General features: G+C 52.3%; 5 protein-coding genes across 5 annotated transcripts; 2 read left to right on the top strand and 3 right to left on the bottom strand.

The window, feature by feature from the left end:
• Positions 1–356: 356 nt before the first annotated feature.
• On the top strand, positions 357–1,471 carry N7532_003540 (D-mandelate dehydrogenase-like dehydrogenase; the record flags this gene model as incomplete). The annotated part of the gene is made up of 2 exons (XM_056616034.1): positions 357–505; positions 559–1,471. 2 exons carry the CDS (start codon positions 357–359, stop codon positions 1,469–1,471), a joined length of 1,062 nt encoding a protein of 353 aa, XP_056476391.1.
• A 96-nt stretch (positions 1,472–1,567) lies between these two features.
• Positions 1,568–2,527, bottom strand: N7532_003539 (NAD-dependent epimerase/dehydratase family protein; the record flags this gene model as incomplete). Its single annotated transcript, XM_056616033.1, has 1 exon — positions 1,568–2,527. The coding sequence occupies one exon, from the start codon at positions 2,525–2,527 to the stop codon at positions 1,568–1,570; it is 960 nt and encodes a 319-aa protein (XP_056476390.1).
• Positions 2,528–3,205: 678 nt separating this feature from the next.
• N7532_003538 (pseudouridine synthase PUS2) lies at positions 3,206–5,106 on the bottom strand (the record flags this gene model as incomplete). Its single annotated transcript, XM_056616032.1, has 4 exons — positions 3,206–3,431; positions 3,489–4,700; positions 4,773–4,976; positions 5,030–5,106. 4 exons carry the CDS (start codon positions 5,104–5,106, stop codon positions 3,206–3,208), a joined length of 1,719 nt encoding a protein of 572 aa, XP_056476389.1.
• A 573-nt stretch (positions 5,107–5,679) lies between these two features.
• N7532_003537 (putative transcription factor TFIIE complex alpha subunit) lies at positions 5,680–7,196 on the top strand (the record flags this gene model as incomplete). The annotated part of the gene is made up of 3 exons (XM_056616031.1): positions 5,680–5,774; positions 5,834–5,929; positions 5,987–7,196. The coding sequence occupies 3 exons, from the start codon at positions 5,680–5,682 to the stop codon at positions 7,194–7,196; spliced, it is 1,401 nt and encodes a 466-aa protein (XP_056476388.1).
• Positions 7,197–8,429: 1,233 nt separating this feature from the next.
• Positions 8,430–16,838, bottom strand: N7532_003536 (uncharacterized protein; the record flags this gene model as incomplete). Its single annotated transcript, XM_056616030.1, has 9 exons — positions 8,430–8,530; positions 8,600–10,803; positions 10,870–10,921; positions 10,976–11,826; positions 11,885–11,988; positions 12,046–13,083; positions 13,170–15,957; positions 16,035–16,188; positions 16,280–16,838. The coding sequence occupies 9 exons, from the start codon at positions 16,836–16,838 to the stop codon at positions 8,430–8,432; spliced, it is 7,851 nt and encodes a 2,616-aa protein (XP_056476387.1).
• Between the last annotated feature and the right edge of the window lie 765 nt (positions 16,839–17,603).

The following is a 17,603-nucleotide window of genomic DNA, read 5'->3' as shown; positions in this document are numbered from 1 at the left end:
TCTTATGTGAGTGGCTCCCAAGCACCGGCTCTCGCCCGTGTATACAAGGTAAGTAGGGATAGGCAGGCGATCCGCGTCCTCATTCCAGAGATCAGGAGGAATGGAAAGCGAATCTCTCATGAACGTAGTAGATATAACCGGGCCATAGCTATGTCTTACCGTGGATGTATGCGTGCTAAACTGAAGATCTATTTTGATGTACTGCATTGGAATCGGCCTTCTCTCCGGTGCAGCGCTGTACATCTCCGACGCGGATAAAACAAGCGGAGAAGGTCGGACGTCACGGGGGTATTTATATAAGGCGGAGACTCCTGTTTTTATCTTGACTAATTCTGCAGGAATTACTATCTCTCATAATGGCTTCCAAACCAACAATCCTCCACATCGGCGACCCGATCAAGTATAACCACGACTTCTACAACAATGAATTCTGCGCCCGTTTCAACGTCATCCGAGCAACAGAAACAAATCGAGCAGAATTCATCGAGGCAATGAGGTCTAATAAGTAAAATGCCATCGCACCTAGCATGCACTGCGCACCCGCTGACGAAGTTCCAGATACGGCAACTTCTCAGGCATCTTCCGCCCGCACTTCCAAACAGGCGGCTTCATGGGCCAATGGGACTCCGAACTGATCCCTCTCCTACCAGAAAGCGTACGAATTTTCGCCTCTGCAGGCGCAGGCTTCAACTGGGCAGATGTCGACATCCTTGGCCAGCGCAAGATTTGGTACACCAATGGGGCCGGGGCTTCCGACGAAGCCGTCTCTGACACAGCCCTATACATGATTCTCAGCGTTTTCCGCAACTTCACGCATTCGCAGCTTGCAGCTCGAACAGCTGACCCGGAAATATTCACGGCAACGCATAAGCTTATTGCGACAATCTCGAAGAATCCGCGTGGTCATGTTCTTGGCATCGTTGGGTTTGGCAATATCAGCAAGAAACTTGCGTATAAGGCTCGTATGGCGCTGGGGATGAAGATTCATTATTTTGATATTGTGAGGGCTTCTTCTTCTGAGGAGGCGGCGCTTGATGCGGTTTATCATGAGTCTTTAGATGCGCTGTTGAAGGTCGCTGATTGTGTGACGCTACATACGCCGTTGAATAAACACACTGAGGATCTGATTAATGCAAGGGCTTTGGCATTGATGAAGCCTGGAAGTCGCATTGTCAATACTGCGCGAGGACCGATTGTGAATGAGGATGAGTTGATCGAGGCGCTGGAGAGTGGTCATCTCTCTGCGGCTGCGCTGGATGTGCATTACTATGAGCCGCAGGTTTCTCCTAAATTGGCCAGCATGGAGAATGTCACTTTGACGACTCATATTGGAGGTGGTGCGATTGATACGCGGATCAACTTTGAGTTGAATGCTATGAAGAATATTCTGGCAGTGGTGGGTCCAGACGGTGGATTCGCCGGGGCTCCTTTAACTCCTGTCAATACGAAGGCTTTCGAGAGTGTAGCCTAGAAGGCCATTTTCTGTGATGCTATGTATTTATTGATATATGAACAAGTTCATTGTAGTTAACAAGATCATGACCGCCGCGATAGAATCCGAGGCCTTCTATTTAGAAGACTGCCAGGCCCGAATGTAAACAGGCAGGTTCAGCAGGAATTCGGTCCGCTTAGGAGTCCAGCCAAGCACGGTCTTAGCCCGAGATGCATCGCCCTTGCTGGATATACTTAATGCTTCCAGAAATGGGTTCCCGATCGAACCAATATACTCAATCGGGGCATGAATTTGGAAAACAGTCTTGGAATTCTCCATGATCTCCACGAGAGAAATAGTCTCAGTCAGCACATCAAAGACAGGCCACGAACCAAGCTGACCATCAAGACGATCTATAGCAGCATGGTAGACAGAGGCCACATCATCAACGTGCACAACTCCCGCTCGAGCCGAGATGTCCGCGGGTATTTTCACCACCGAGTCACTTCCAGTTTTCGCTGCTTCAGCGAGAGGTCCCCACCAGCTATCAAAGACCCAAGATCCTCGTCCGTAAATTATATAGGGTCTCATGATAGCGACATTCAAGTGGTCCCGCGCAGCAAGAATCGCCTGTTCGTGCGCAGGGCGCCATGCAACAACGGTAGCAGGCTCATCCTGGGCCAGTACATTGCCAACGGGGGCAAGATCATTCAGTCGTACACCTGGCGATCCATGGACCCAGGCCCCCGACGTGTAAACGAATCCGATCTTGGGACCGACGGCGCCCTCTTTCGCAAGGGCCTCTTTGCGGGTGGTGGCGGCTGAAATCACACCCCGGAGGATCTCACCCGCATGTTCATACGCGGAACTAGTGTCGACAACGACATCGATGGAGTTGGTGAGGATTATGTTCTGCAGTTGCTCGGCGTCGGCGATTTCAGCTTCGACAGGAGTGATTTCGTTGGTGGCGAGCAGTTTCGCTTTCTCGACGCTGCGTGCAGTTCCCCAGACAATGTGGGTACCGGACTGCACAAGAGATCGCCCAAGTGCCAGGCCGAGGTATCCAGAGCCGCCGAGGATGAGGATGTTGGGCATGGTGAGATCGTCTGGTGGGTAAAAGATCTGACGGGGTTGATAGAGATAGAATCAAATGAGCCTTTGTGCGGGTTCTGTCTAAACTCGGCATCGAGTCGCATTTATGTGAATTATCTGGGACCGCGTTCAAATGCCTTTCGGTCAATTATCTTCGATCTTCTGTACCCAAAACGTGGCTGTCTGAGATCAGGTCATAGATTTGTCAGTGGGTGTGTATTCGGGGCCTCAAACGCAGCGAATTCGGGCGATGGATTCCATAAGCAAGCTCATTGAACTCAGAATCTGACTGGAGCCTGCATAGATTCATCTGATCGTTACGGAGACCGAAGATGTAGAAGTCCGAATCAGTCGTAGGAGTGCCGCTGAAACAGTCCGGAGATCGAGCAAGCCCGCCGCAGCCCGCAAAAGTGGGTCCGCCGCCCGTCGGCTTTAAATCAGAAGTCCGACCAGCGCCTTCTTGCATACAACTAACCAGCTATTATTGTTTTGCATTCGGCTTTGACGTCCTTCGGGCTTGGCTGATGCTCGGGGATGCCACTTTCAGACGCGGTCGGCCCGAAGCTGTCTACTAGTATGCTTGGATTGGAAATGACGACTTGTGGCGCGGACGGCTAGAAGAGCGTTTTATTTTGATCATGGCATATGCTATCGCCATCATGCCTTGAATGTTATTTTTGTTTAGTTACCCTCCTTCGCATCAGGGGCCGTTCCTTCATCTTCCGACTCGACGGCAGCGAGAACATCCTTCTGAGAGTTGTCCACCTTCTGACGGGAAGAATCCTTCGGGCTTTCAGTGTCGGCAGTGGGCGCAGCGACAAGTTTGGCCGCCTCGATACCACCGGAGGTAACATAGAGGAAGAATTCTTGCGGGAAATGATCAATGTGGTTGAAGAAATTGCCGAACCTAGAATATCTCATGTCAGTCAAATCACGAAAGTTAGGGTGTCCGCTAGACACTTACGCCGCAGTCTCCTCTTCCTCGCGGAAAATCCGGTCATAGATTTCCCGCTGTTTGAACTCGTTCATGGCCGTGGCATACTTGTCGAAGTTAATGGGCTCACGACCCAGGCCCACGGCTTTGGTGTTGTAGTTTTCGAAGATGGGACGCTCGAGCAACAGACCCAGACCAGGGGCCTTGGGAATGGCAATACGTTCAGGGCCATAGCTATCATTGATCCGGTCAGGTGTACAACCAGCACGAACAACAAGGGTCGACATGGCGACCATCTTTCGGATCTGGTGCATCATGAAACTCTGGCCGTGGACCTTTAGGCTGAGCCACTCAGTTCCGTTGATGACCACGGGCTCTGGGTTCACCTTGAAAGACTTGATGTGACGCTTGGCAGATGGATCCTTGAAAGTCTTCTGGATGGTGTAGTTGTGGTAGTTCTTGGTGCCTTCGTAACGGCTCAGGCACTCTTGCAGACGTGTAATGCGGGCCTGAGGAACGCGATAGGCTCTCCTGGCCTTGATATAAGCCGCCTTGATAGCCTTGGTGGTGTCGCTGATCAGCTTCTGTCGGGGACCCATCTGGAAGGGCTTATTTTCGTCGGCCGCTTGGTCCTGTGCTGGTTCTTCGACGTTTTCAGGCTCAGGCGCAGGCGCAGGGGCTTCAGATGCGTTTTCGGGGTCTATCTCACCCTGCGCCGGATCGTACCAATAGAGAGCCTTTTCCACAATGGCGCGGATGTCCTCCGGAACACCATCCAGAATGGGCTTGATGTAGGTCTTATCCACCTCCTCCCAAAAGCCGGCGACCTCTTCCTGTCGCGCCTTGACGACATCCAGTTCACCCGTCTTCTCGGCCAATTCCACAATCTTCCGGCCGAGATGGGTACTGGGATGAGGGGGCAGAAGGCAGTGACTTGGCATCAGGTATTCGTAAACGCGGGAGTCACACAGCTGGTAGCAGCTGAAGCCGCTAGTAGTCTGTTCGATACCCCACACACGGATCTGGGGGCTCAGCTTCTCGTTGATCTTGTCGACAATATCGGGGTCCTCCATAATCATTTTCAATGACACGACATTTCCTGCGGCATGCACACCCTTATCCGTCCGAGCGCAGCGAACAAACGACGACTTCTTGGGGTCCTCAGCATTAGCTTTCGAGATGGCGCCGGCAGCGACCAGAGCAGCGAACAGGTCACCCTCGATGGTCTTTTGGTTCTCGTTTCTGTCAAACTCCTGTCAGATTTCCAGTCACAACCTTTGTTTCCCACGCATAATGAAAGGAATGTGGACATACAATTGCATGCCAAAGTATCCAGTGCCAGAGTATCCCATCAAGATGGCCGCCTTCTTCTTAGGACGACGCGCTTCGCCCTCGATTTCCTCCTTTGAGAACTGGGTCGCGTAGATTGGGGCTGTAAGCTCCTCGCCATTCTCAATCTTGCGACGCTTGGCCTCGTTCTGTCGCTCTTGCCGCTCGCGTTTATCTATCGCTTGCCGGCTTCCTTGGTTAGCCGCTGTCCCGGACGGCACTGTAGAGCAATTGAGACTTACCTGAAGGCAGCCCTTCCCATATCGCGGTTCTGACGCCTTCCACGACCTCGGCCTCCTCCGCCTTGGTTGTCGGCCATGTTATGCGACTGAAGATCTCCGCAAGCTCGGGGCGAGTGAAACGGGTTCCGAAGGATCGGACTGGTGGGCGCGAAGATGATCGAGCGGTGTGGATTGACGGTCGCAGTGCTTTCTCAACGGTATTCGAGACAGCGGAAATTTGCTGCCACAAACGAAAGGCACGCATGAACTCGACTCGGCGCAGAAATCGTGGTCCGTCGCAGCTGCTGCCGCGGTGGATTTTGTATGGCGGTCGCACTAGTCCCCATACGACTAGCCTCGACACCTTGCACTGAAAGCCACAGGGCTCAGGCATCAATCTTTCATGTGACGAGAAGCTCTCGGAGCCGCATGCACTTTCGCGATTGCTTTGGATTCTTTCACTTGCTTCCATTCACTAGCCCAGCGCTCGCCCTGCGCTGCTCGCTCGCTCTCTCTTTGACTATTTTCGTCTCGTCCGTCGCTCAAGAGATGATGACCGGTCTTCTTCCCTGAACTTTGCGACCAGAAGCTCTGTCTTCCGACTCGATCTCCGTCAAATCGCTTAATCCCAGGTTCGAGGGTGCTTTCGAACTCGAGAACCCGTCGCAACCATGGATCTCGCTAAGACTCTCATCCGGACCGTGGTGCGGGCCTTTTATGAGACTAGGCACATCCTGGTCGTGGATGCGCTTTTCCTGCACTCGGTGTATGCTGCTCTTTGAAGGCTTGGTCTGCCGTGGTTCATTGTGACTGACCCTGGAATAGACTCCATGCCGAAGACCTCGCCTTTCTCATGGGAATGCAACAGAAAGACCTGCGAAAGCTTTGCGCACGCCTGCGCGAGGACCGCTTGATCGCCGTGTAAGACTTTCCTAGCTAATACTTACAAAAAGAGTCGCTAACGGCTTCAACCTACAGGAGCACCCGCGCTGAAATTCGTGATGGATCAACTCGCCCGGTCAACCGTGAATACTACTACATCCCTCTGCACCCCATCGTCGATGCGATCAAGTACAAAGTCTCCAAGCTCACCTCGACAATCAAGGAGCAATACACTCCCAGCGAGGAGCGAAAGGAGTACATCTGTCTCCGATGCGGGGAAGAATGGACCGAACTTGACGTCCTCAGTTTGGTAACTGACGAAGGAGAATTCGAATGCCAAAATTGCGGCGCCATTCTCGAACGTACCGAAGACATCAAGGGCGTTGAGGGAATCGACCGGACCGGCCACGAAAAGAACAGCAAGCTGATGGCCCAACTGGACAACATGCTCAAGCTGCTCAAGCAGATTGACACCATCGAAATCCCCCCCAACGACTTCGATTCTGCCTGGGATCACAAGGTGGAGGTCGCGCGTAACCACCACACCCATCCCGTTCGCGCCGCAGTTCCCGTTCCTCCCAAGCCGCAGGATACCACACGCGTCAGTGCCAAGACCGACGCTGCGGCATTGCAAATCTCCCTTACCTCCAGCGCCGAGAAGAGCGCTGCCGAGCAGGCCGAGGAGGCGGCCCGAAAGGCCGAAGTCGAGAAGCAGAATGCCCTCCCCGTTTGGCACACCCATTCGACCGTCAGCGAGCCTCGTGCTGGTGCCGCCACGGCCAAGAACGAGGCCGGTGTCTCCGTCAAGTCGGAAGCTCAGGAAGACACAAAGCCCGCAATTGATGAGCTTGACGACAAGGTCGCCGCGTACTACCGCGAAATGGAGCGGGAGAAGGCACTCCAGGCACAGGAGGACGAGAGCAGCGGAGAGGAGTCAGATGATGTCGACGAATTCGAGGACGTGGGTGTATCCGGCCAGAGTGGACCAGGAACCCCGGCCACCGGAGCTGGTCCAACCAGCGCCCAGACTCCTTCCAGCATGGCGGGTGTCAAGCGTGAACACGATACGGCCTCTAGCGGAGCGCCCTCGTCTGCTGGTACTCCGTCTGCGCCCGCTGAGGATGGACCTGCGAGCAAGAAGGTCAAGACTGACCCTGATGTGAAGGAGGAGGCAGGTGTCAAGAGTGAGCCTTTCATCAAGCCTGATCCGGAGGCTAAGACCGAGCCGGATGTCAGGGAGATCAAGGATGTTAAGGAGGAAGAGGAGGAGTCTGACGAAGACGAAGAGGAGTTCGAGGACGTTTAGTTCTTGGATGCCCTCGTAAATTTTCACGAAATACCCGAGTCAACCAACAAGTTATAGGCGCAGGCGCCGACAGCAGATAGTGTATTTCACGAAGCAAATTATAAGAAATATCAAAAGCAAGCATTAGTATCAGCTGGCTTTCTGCAGATTTCGCCGCCTCAATATTACATTGTATCACAATCAAGCCAGCAGTCTATTGTTACTTCCAAAATCCCGATACGTAACGCACGATCCACACAGTATATAGCATCCGAGACTGGCGCGTGGTCAGATGGCACTTGTAGCAATAAAATTTAGCGTGAAATTACTCACTCGTGTAGACGTTTCTTCGGGTACCCAGCTAATAAAGACAGTCGTTGCTCTGGAATATTCAATTAGCGAAAGATATTCGCAGTATGTCAATAAGAGAGTCTGGGTGATCTGTACCTTTTACCATCATCCTTCAGGTCATATTCCATGTCATAAACAGCATACCATGGTGCGCGGTTTCCTTCATGGTCAACGGAAAATGAGAGCTTCTCGAGAAACCCTTTCGTAGTGAAGCTGATTGTATGCGACGGATGTTGACACTGGTCTCGTGGCATTAGTGAGAACTCTTCAAATAATGTGCAAGCTCTGGCATGGCGGTAGCATACCCGGAAGGAAGCTAGCAGTCGAGATGACATCAAATTGTCAATGGCTAATTCGTTGAGACGGCCATTCAGCGTCGCGACACCTCTTGCGGTATCAATTAGATCCGGTCGGTTTGTTGTTGGGGTTCAGAACATATATCTACCTGATTATGGGCTTTATTCACATAACGTGATGACGGTGCAACCCTAAGAAGTGTGTACTCAGCATTTTTTACAAACTACGAGGCAAATAAAAAATGTGAATAACATGCTCACATTCACAGAGCGTTACCTTTTAGATTCAAAATAGAGAGAGAAAAAAAGATCTCTATCGGACGCCTGTATGATGACAGCAAGTTCTCAAAGATCCAGGGCATCAGACCACCCCGCCCAAGCCACGCAATGGATGCAAATGGCCACGCAAATAAGACACCAGACACCAGAACACCGAACCCAGAAAATCACAAGGTCATAAAGTCGTAGGATGATTTCATCAGGTTCATAGTCATGGTCGGAACAGAAGAGGATGGGTTAAAACCCAAACGAAAAGAGAAGAAAAAAGCACCAGGAGGAAAACGGTAATGCCAGCGGCGAGGAATGTGCGGGGACGGGACAGTTCCATCTAGGGACTGTCGGGGTAGGCGTGACCGACGTCGAGATCGTCTTCGCTCGCAACAGGGGAGTTGCCGCATGTGTCCCAATCAGCGTCGGGACCGTCCGATCCTGAGGGGGCGTGTTAGAAGTTCGGGGGTTCGAACCAGATTTCGATTTTTGGGATGTCTGATTCCTCACCTGAAGCGTAGTCGTCGGGGGCAGGCTGCGTTCGTGATTCAAGGGTCTCCAGCATATCTAGAAAAGGTTGGTTGGCTGCGTTAAGAGTGAGGTTGAAGCTCTGGAAGTTTAACTTACGAGTAGAATCCTCGATTTCCTTAGAATCGTCAGGATGGCTAGCATCGTAGTAGGCGTGGAAACACTGATGAACGAGAGCCGACAGGATTTCGAATTGATCTAGGCGCATTTGGCGTTCCGCAACTTCAAAGGCGAGAGTCGTGATGGTTGCCATGCAAGCAGGAGCCAGTTCGTGGGCAATGTGTGCACGACGCGCCTTGGCCTGTTTCTCGGCCTCATCGGTATCGTCTGGATCCGCCGGCGTAATAGCAGGGAAAAGCAGACGTTGAACGAGTTGATACATCTGTTGACGAACTGCGGTTTTTACATCGATCAAAAGCGCCGGAGCAAAGTCGGGAAGGCGGTCTTGCACCGCACCAAAGAACCAATCAGGCGATAGTCCAATTCTGGCATTGGTTATCTGCGAGATACTTGTGAAGAATTCGCTGTGTTCCAGTGCAGCAACTGGGCGATGAAGGTCGATGCCCATAGCAACGTAGTTGATAAGACCCAGAATGCTGCCTGCATCAGGAGTGAGCTCACAGAATACAACCGTGGCATCAAGGAAAGGAATGCAAAAGTCAGAGTTGAAGCGCACGCCAATCTCCAACGTCTTCACGATGAACTCCAGGTAGCCCGCTGCAGGCTCAGATTCGAGATAGGCACCAAGGATGGGGAGAACGTCTTGTAATTTTGCCGTGTGCGCACTCGAAAGAAGTTTCATCAGCAGACATATGTATCCTTCCTCAGCCACGGACAGAAGCAATCTGGCCTCCGTTTCGGTGGGTGGGTATTTTCCATTCGAAATAACCCGAGGGGCGTCTGCAGGAATGGGAGGACGTGAGAGATCAACCTTCATCAGGAGAGTTGCGACTAGTTGAAGAAGGTGTCGATAGGAGAAGCGACGACCCTTCTCCAACAGCCTGGCATGGTTGAGGTAGTTGCCTCTCAGTATTCCCTTGTTCTGAGGATCAACGTTGAGAAGCTCCAAGAACTTGGTAAGCATGCCATAATCCAGGAATGTATCGATCTGGCGCATGTCGATTTTCAAGAGCGAAACAAGGCCCGCGAAATAATCATCCCAGGCACGTGGCATCGCTAGAATACTCCACCACATGCGTTCAAAATGACCGATGAAAGTACGGACTATTTCAGTGGCTTTGCGTTGATGACTAGCAGATTCCTTCTTCGCACTGGGCGGGGGATCAAAAGCAAATTTGTGATAATCCTCCAGTACGATCAAGATCAGTTCCAATCCCGCTTTTCGGACCTCTGCACTTGCGGTTTTTATGACCAGATTGTTGAGCGAGGATTCATGATCGATAACCCAATCCAAAAGCCGCATCGCCGGGCCTTCTTGTCGCGCAAACCGGGAAATCTCATAGATGAGTTCCCTCGTTCCGCGATGGTCCTTGTTTCTAGCGATCAACTGTTCGAATGTGTCCATTCCGATATCCACGGCCACAAGTTTAACCCTCTCCTTTTCGGGATGATCGGGAGACATGTCATGGACATGCCGAAGCAGATCCGTCACCAGATGGGCATAAGCCGGGTCGAAAAGACAATAGGTCCGAATGAACAGTTCATTGTTCATGGCGATCGGATTGGCCAGGACTGTCGGAACCGACGTGCAACCGGCTGGACCAGAGTTGACAGGCTTGAAAATTCCCTTGCATTTCTCGATGGACGAAACGCGCTGGTAGAACAGCATGTACGCATTGTTGGATTTGATCATCTGGTAACTACCCGTAGTGCTACCACCGAAGCATTGCTCCGGAATGTCGGCAGGATCAAACCGGGACACCAGTGAGTCATTGAACTCAACCCAGGCAGGCGAATCACCTTCAGAGGTTCTCTCACGAATGTAAGAGTAGTAGTGTCCGGTTTCTGCCGTGCCGGCATGGACGAGGACGCCGACGAGCTCGAAGATATCCGGTTCAGCCGGAGTCTGTGGATCGGCGAGATAGGCAACGTTGTACGGAGCCATATCAATCTGCAGGGGGAACTTGAACAGATCATTGATCTTGTTCCGGACCATATTGATCATGTCGAAATCAAACCGCTTCAAGTGAAAGATGAGATTGTCCGGTACATCTTTCAAGCAAGCCCTGGGAAGTGAGTTTAGCAAATCATATCCGGTGTTCAAAGTAAGGCCATTCTTTTTCTCGACTTACCGCTTCACAGCGTCAACGTGGCGGTTGCAAGAAGTGCAAGAGTATTTGTTATCTAGTCAACATGTCAGTACCTAGTGATCATAGGTTCATATTGCTGTTCACTCACCTCCTTGCATGATTTCACCTTCGACATATGCCTGAAGACTATCCTCAAGGCTTGCCTTTCCGATGATTTCGCACTGAATGGCCGAAAACGGCTCAAATCTCTCGGAGACATGAGGACACTCCTTGGACTTGATCTGCTGAACAAGTTCACCGCCATAGAAGGACCGCAACCGTTTCTTGGTTGAGTTGTCGATGATCTGGCCTTCCCACCGATCGAAAAGAAGGTTGTAGAACTCATCGACGTCCATCTGGATGGTGACATCGATGTTCTCATTTTCGTAGGTGCGAATGCTTTCAACAAACTCCAGCGGATCGAAACTCTTCAACCAAGAATTCTGCAAGAGTGCAAAAACATTCTGCGTCTCTGCAAGAAGTTTCTGGGAGCCGTTGGGGTCCAGGAGGTTAAGCTTGAACATGAAGTCTCGGAACTCGACGTTCATAAATAGCTGCGTCATGAGCGAGTTGAGATAGCAGGTGTTGGAAAGATTTCCAAGGCCCGCATAGCCCGCTGGAGCTCGAATTGTCTTGTCACGATCTAGAGTCCAACCTGATGATGCATTGTACTGGGTGTCTTTGCCCCATCTGTCAGTAAACCTGATGGGGAAATCATCGTGGAACCTTGGCGTTTGCTGACCTCGAGGAATAAGGGCCACCAATTGCTGGAGTATGCCCACTGTGTTTTGATCGTTTCTCTTGGAGAGCTGATCAACGATTTCAAGAAGCTTGTGCCGAGTCGCCGAGTGAAGAATGGGAACGCGTGGGACAAGAATAATGTCATCGGCGGAGGAATCACTATGGTCTGGCGAGAGGTCGGGGAACAGATAATCGTTCAAAATCCGTTCGCCAATACCACTAGAAATTGTTAGCTAATAAAAGGAACCTTGGTTTGCGGACTATTGGGTTAACGTACTCGGTCTCGAAGTCAAACTCGGACTCCTCGGTCAATTGGAGACATTTTTCGAGGAGTGTGGCAAGACCCAAAACGAGATCATCCGCTGTTTCACGGCCCACGAACTAGAATGTGTTAGAAAAGAGAAACTTAGGGGCAGACTCAGGGGAGTTTTGACATACCTCTGCTGGGCATTTGGCCAATCGTTCAAACAAGATATCACTCCATGGCTTCACATATTCACCAAGAACAACGTCCTCGGGGGACATTCCAGCGATCAAAGCGAGAACCTGGACGGCAATCTCATAAAACTCCGCGGATTGAGTTGCGAAATCCAGGGTCTTGGGCAGAGCCTTGACCAACGACTGCCAGAAAGTTGCAAGCATGTCGATTTGGGATGGGTTCTCCGCCCGAGCCAACGGAGAAGACCCCTCCTGAGCGTCCTTTGCTCCCTTCGAGGTTTTGGTTGAGCCGGACACGAGCTTGATTCGGCCAGCGACAGAAATGCGGCCTGACTGCGAAGTTTGCTCCAGAAGAAGGTATCGAATCAGGTCATCGAGTGGTGCTTCCTTCTTCAGCGTCGTCCAAAACACGCGATCGCGGATCGCGCTTTCAACGATAACAGAGAAAGAGCCGCACATTAGGCTCTGCGCATTTTGAGCCTCGGCAGGGTCGGTATTAGATCGGGCCATGTCGATGAAACCCAGAAGTCGCTTGACAAAGAGTTCTCGGTCCGAATAGAGTACAAGATCGTCATCATCGCGACCGTACACTTTTGTTTCGTGGTCGTCAACGTCACTCAGCGCAGGGGCAGGCATGGCGAAGAACTCACCGGTAATAGCCTCCAAAAGGAGACCAATGGCCGTCGTCGCGAGGCAGAGCTTGATTGGGTCCTCAAACAAGGGCTCAGCGAGCTCGTCGGCCAACAAGAATTTCTCCCAAATACCAATGACATGCCGAATGTATTCATACTCTGGAGTAAGCTGATTTGCATCCTCATCAGAATCCCACTCGAACAAATCTAATGTGTCAGACAGTGTGTCAGGGTTCCAACCCACCTCGGATCCTTCATCCCGAAGACATGTACTCATTGTATGCAGCATGTAGAGGGCCTCATAGGGCTTGTCGAAGGGCAACAGATCGTCTGCCGTGCTCTTTAGAGACTTGGCACGGGCAATAACCCAGTCGGCCGGGGGAAATGCAACGAGGAACCCATATGTCTGTTGGAAGTATCATATTAGCAATTAATCAAAATTTTCACAAGAGGGGATTAAAAAAAGAAAAGAAAAGAAAAAAGAAAATATACCTGGCGTGCTGGTTCTTGCTTGAGTGACAGGCAATCGTAAATGACATCAAAATGCTTTTTTACTTCACCATCCATCAGTGTCACCGAGTGGCCCTTCAACACGTCGGTAGATTTCACCTCCTCAGGTCCTGATTTGTTTCGAACCATGACAAAACCCCCGAGCGCTTTCTCTAGATCCCGCAGAGGGGTATCGGGATCCTTGACTATGTCCATACGGGTGCCCGAGCAGATCAAATCGAATTTCGAGAAACCAGTGAGCTGACGCAGCTGTTCCACCAGTTCTGCCTTTGTCGAAGATCTGCCAATCTGGAGCTGTTGAACCTCCGAATTAGAGGAGCCGGTGAACGATTGCCAGGACAGAGTCATCGGATGGCCTTTCATCGGTGTGTCAGGCAGGTTGAGCGACTGGCGTCGAGGAGAAGTGTACTGGGGACGGGATCGGAGGCCATCAAGGAACCCTTTCAGGAACAGAAGCGAGCGGCTGAACATGAGTTCGGCCGGGTCCTCATCGCCAGCAATATCCATGGCTGTATCTGTATTGCCCCTGGGGACTGCATCAGTCTTGGCCCGGATGCGCGCGGCGGCCGTCTTGAGCTGATCCACGCAGCGATCGACAATCGCAACGTGAGTAGCATGGACAGCGGACCGTGGAGCCTGCTTGATGATGAAGTGGTCAAGATAGACCTCGATGGCAAACTTCGTCGCTTGAATCTCGATCGAGTTCGCTGGGGCGGTCAAGATAAAGTCCCAGAAGCAATCCATTCCCGGAATGGACAGGATCTCGTCGTTTGACGCAGCTTTCTCCCCCTCACGAGCAGCCGGAAGCAGTTTCAATCGAATTTGATAATTGAGAGCGGCCTTGGCGAAGTGCATAAGCTCGATGTCATAGTGCTTGGGCGTCAGAGCAGGCATGTACTCGTGGATGCACCGCTCCAAGAACGAGTTCCGGGTCCCACTACTGGCGCTTTGGTTCGCGGCAGCGATCATGATATTCCAAACCAGTGTATGTCCCAAGGCACCCATCCTGGGCGACAGAAGGATATCGTTCCAGAACGCCTTCGCAAGATCTGCGGTCACAGTCTCCGTGGCATGATTTATGAGGCGCAGAATCAATGCATTGCGCGCCTTCAGACCATGCACAGAATAGTTGTCGGCAAGGTCCAAGTCCCCTTGTTCCACGGTATGCCGCAGTTCGTTGATGACGAGTCTTGCCAAATCGAATTCGGTCGTCAGCTTTCTCAGCTCTGCTGAGCTCCAGCAGGAGATCATGGCGTAGATGGAGTGGATGCTGCCAGTCCTGAACTCGTTATTGTCGGCGATGTCTTTGATGCAGCGCTCATACAGCTGCATGCGATCAGCCTCACTGATGCCGGATCGGCTGAGCTGCGCAAGCCGGGTGCAGACCAGGCTCTGCAGCTGCGTCCTCTGGTCCACCGGAAGATCGACCGCCGTAGCGCATTCCCGAATCAGATGCACGCAGAGGCGCAACGGGATTGCATGGGCATGTTCGGCGTCTGTTTCAGTCTGGTTGGATGTATCCTGGCCCTGGCTGTCAGGAGGGCCCACAAACGTGCCCAGAAGTTTGTCCACAAACTCCATCATCCGCGAGTCAAAGCGGGCCAGAGGAAGACTCGAGAGCTTCGCACAAATATAGCGCAAGTCCCCAGGGGCAGTGAGGAATGGGTGCGCGAGGAGGCCTGCGGTCAACATTTCCAAGATGTCAGAGGTGACTCTGTTGTCTTGGCTTTCGGCGATAGCCCTCCAGATAACATCTGTCTCGTGGTCGGTGTATGAGTGCGTCACGACCAGGAATAAGAGAATGTTGCTGCTCCGGGTGATCAACTGAGAGTGCGAATCTACACCGACCAGGTATTCCACAAGCTTGTTTTCCTTGACGAATCGAATGAGATAGCGGACAGAGGGGACATCATGCCCGTTAGGAGACCTGGTGAAAAAGCTGGCACAGAGCGCATGCAGCTCCCGTTGCATTGTCTCCATGCCGTGAACACGAAGCTCCATCCGGCCCTCCATGATTTGCCGCTTGAGTGTGTCAAATTTCCACGCCTGGTTGAGGATGTGGGAATTTTCGGGACGGGTCGTTCCCTCGGGTAGTTCGATCGACAGATCCTTTGCGAGTCGTTGGACGTATCGATTGCCCCATCCACAGAAGGATGACATAGCGTTTGGCACCTGGCGGAGGATCTGATCGCTCATGTCGCTGGTGATCCAAGAATACTTCTTTGCAACCCACTCATTGTATTTGACCTGAATCGATGTCATGATCTCATAGGACTGGTCGATAGCGGGAGCATTTGAAGACGGATGGGAGATGGGATCCTCATGATCCAACAAATCGGGATTGACGGGGCGATCGATGAGTTGGTTGATCAACATCATGATTTGCTGTGGGATGACGACAATGTGGTGGTTTTCGGGCGCAAGCTCAAGGGCGATAGTGCAGTACTTGGCGAGCTTTTCGGTGGCATTGTGCGGGGGTGCCAGGACTTGAGCTCGGAGATCAAGGATGAAGATTCGGGCCTCGGTGTTGTATTCTTCTTCCAGGGCGCTGTAGAAGGGGATTCCACGGGATGACACCAGGAAGGTCAAGGTTCTCAAATACGGCAGGGACATACTGGCCGGGGCTCGCACGTCGTCAGACTTGGCAGCCAGCTGGCGCAAGACGTGGATGTCCTCTTCGACCAGGCGGAGGGTGATTTGCACGTAATCCAAAAACAGGTCCCGGAGAAAGGCGAGCTCGCCTTCACCTTGGTCCATGGGGAGGACGAATCTAAGATGTATGTGTTAGTTGGAGGGGGGAGGGGTCACTGTGCATGGCATGTTGAATGGTGGATGGTCAGTACATACTGGCTGCGAAGAAGATTCTCGATGACAAGGGGCAGGTTGGGCCAGAAATCTTGATCTTGAGCATATGCTGCAGATGTCAGTTCGTGTAGGTTGCGGGTGCAGTTATCGAACCACAGCTTGACCGCGCGCAAGAACTCGGCTGCCGCGTCGTCGCCTGTTCGAGGATTCGTTAGTATGGTGTTTCAAATCGTCTCATGCAACCAGCAGGGCATGCTGGGATTGAGGCCATATGGGGATTGCATTACTTTTTTCGACGGCCAGGCAGATTCGCGAAAGGCTGGCCATGACGGTCATGTCGCCATTAAATTGCGGGAACGAGTCGATCAGCGAGTCTGAATCGGTCACATCAATGATTTCCGGCTGGGTGCCCTCCATCATGGCCTCGGTGAGAGGCCGCCAGTTTGTGTTGGTGTTATCCGTGTCCTGCTCCATGTCTTCAGGATCGGCGATTTCGATGTGCGGGCTCTGGGCCGGCGAGGAGGAGACTGAGATCGCGTGGGGAGGAGTCGCGTCACATACGGGAGATTGTGACGGGCTATCGGGTGGTGGGTGCGCCGATGAGTCTTCGTTGGACTCTGGCGTCATGTCGCGGGTGGAAGATTTCACGTTGATGGTGACTTTGCTGGGGGAAGGATTGGAACTTGAGTCGGAGTTGGAGTTGTGCGCCGCGTGGGAGGAAGGTGCGACCAGGGCATGCGCGGGGGTGGCTGCCTGGTCGATGGAGAGAAACTCGTGAATGCCGCTTCCGCTGTCGACCCGCGGGCGCTTTGGGGTGCGCGCGCCCTCGTCGTCGGGGCGGTCCATGAAGCTGTTGTTGTTGTCTCGCGGAGCTGGGCTTAACGGCGAGCCAGGCGGGGTGTTGGAAAGCTCAGGTGGGGGTTCGTCCAGGACATTTCTCCCCCAAGCAAGACCAGTGGGGATGAAGAATGCCTATGGGGTGTTGCGAACCACGCGGAGAGGGCGGGGTGAGGAGAGGGCGAAGGGAAAGTGAAAGGGAGCGCGTGGAAGCGGTCGACTTCTTTTTTTTGCGGAGCAGAGATCGGTGACGTTGTGCTGTGGGGATCGACCGCCAGCAGGATCGACGCGCGCCCGCGTCCAGCTGGGTCTAGAGAGGTCGATAAAGAGGACAATTTTATTTTGTCTACAATTTTATTTTGAAATTACGAATAAATTTCTGGAGGAATTCGCGTTGGCTTCTCCGTGGTACCAGCAAAGCCGAAAGCAGTAGTTCAAAGGGCTGCCAGGCACGCCCGCCAAACTCCGCGCCGCGCAGCCGCCCGCGCTTCCCAGTTTGGCCCCGGCAGAGTCCCCAATCTACCCCGACCGCAAAGTCAAGCATGTGAATTTTCAAAACACATCATGAAATGGTTCTCATTTATCCGCCAAGCCCAAATGATATTTTCATCTGGGCCAAATGTGCCTGTTCCTACGCCAGTGTAGATGACAGGACTGGTCCCAAGTGTAACTAAGGTAAATAGTACTATTGCAGTAATATATATCTCCACCCATGAGACGCTTTCTTTGATGAATTGCAATGTATAATATATGAAAACAAAAGGAAATCGGAAT

This window comes from Penicillium argentinense (genome assembly GCF_028826775.1).
Source record: "Penicillium argentinense strain IBT 30761 chromosome Unknown utg000004l_segment0_segment0, whole genome shotgun sequence".
Lineage (NCBI taxonomy): Eukaryota > Fungi > Ascomycota > Eurotiomycetes > Eurotiales > Aspergillaceae > Penicillium > Penicillium argentinense.
The sequence above is the reverse complement of the archived record's forward strand: the minus strand, read 5'-3'. Positions and strand labels throughout refer to the sequence as shown.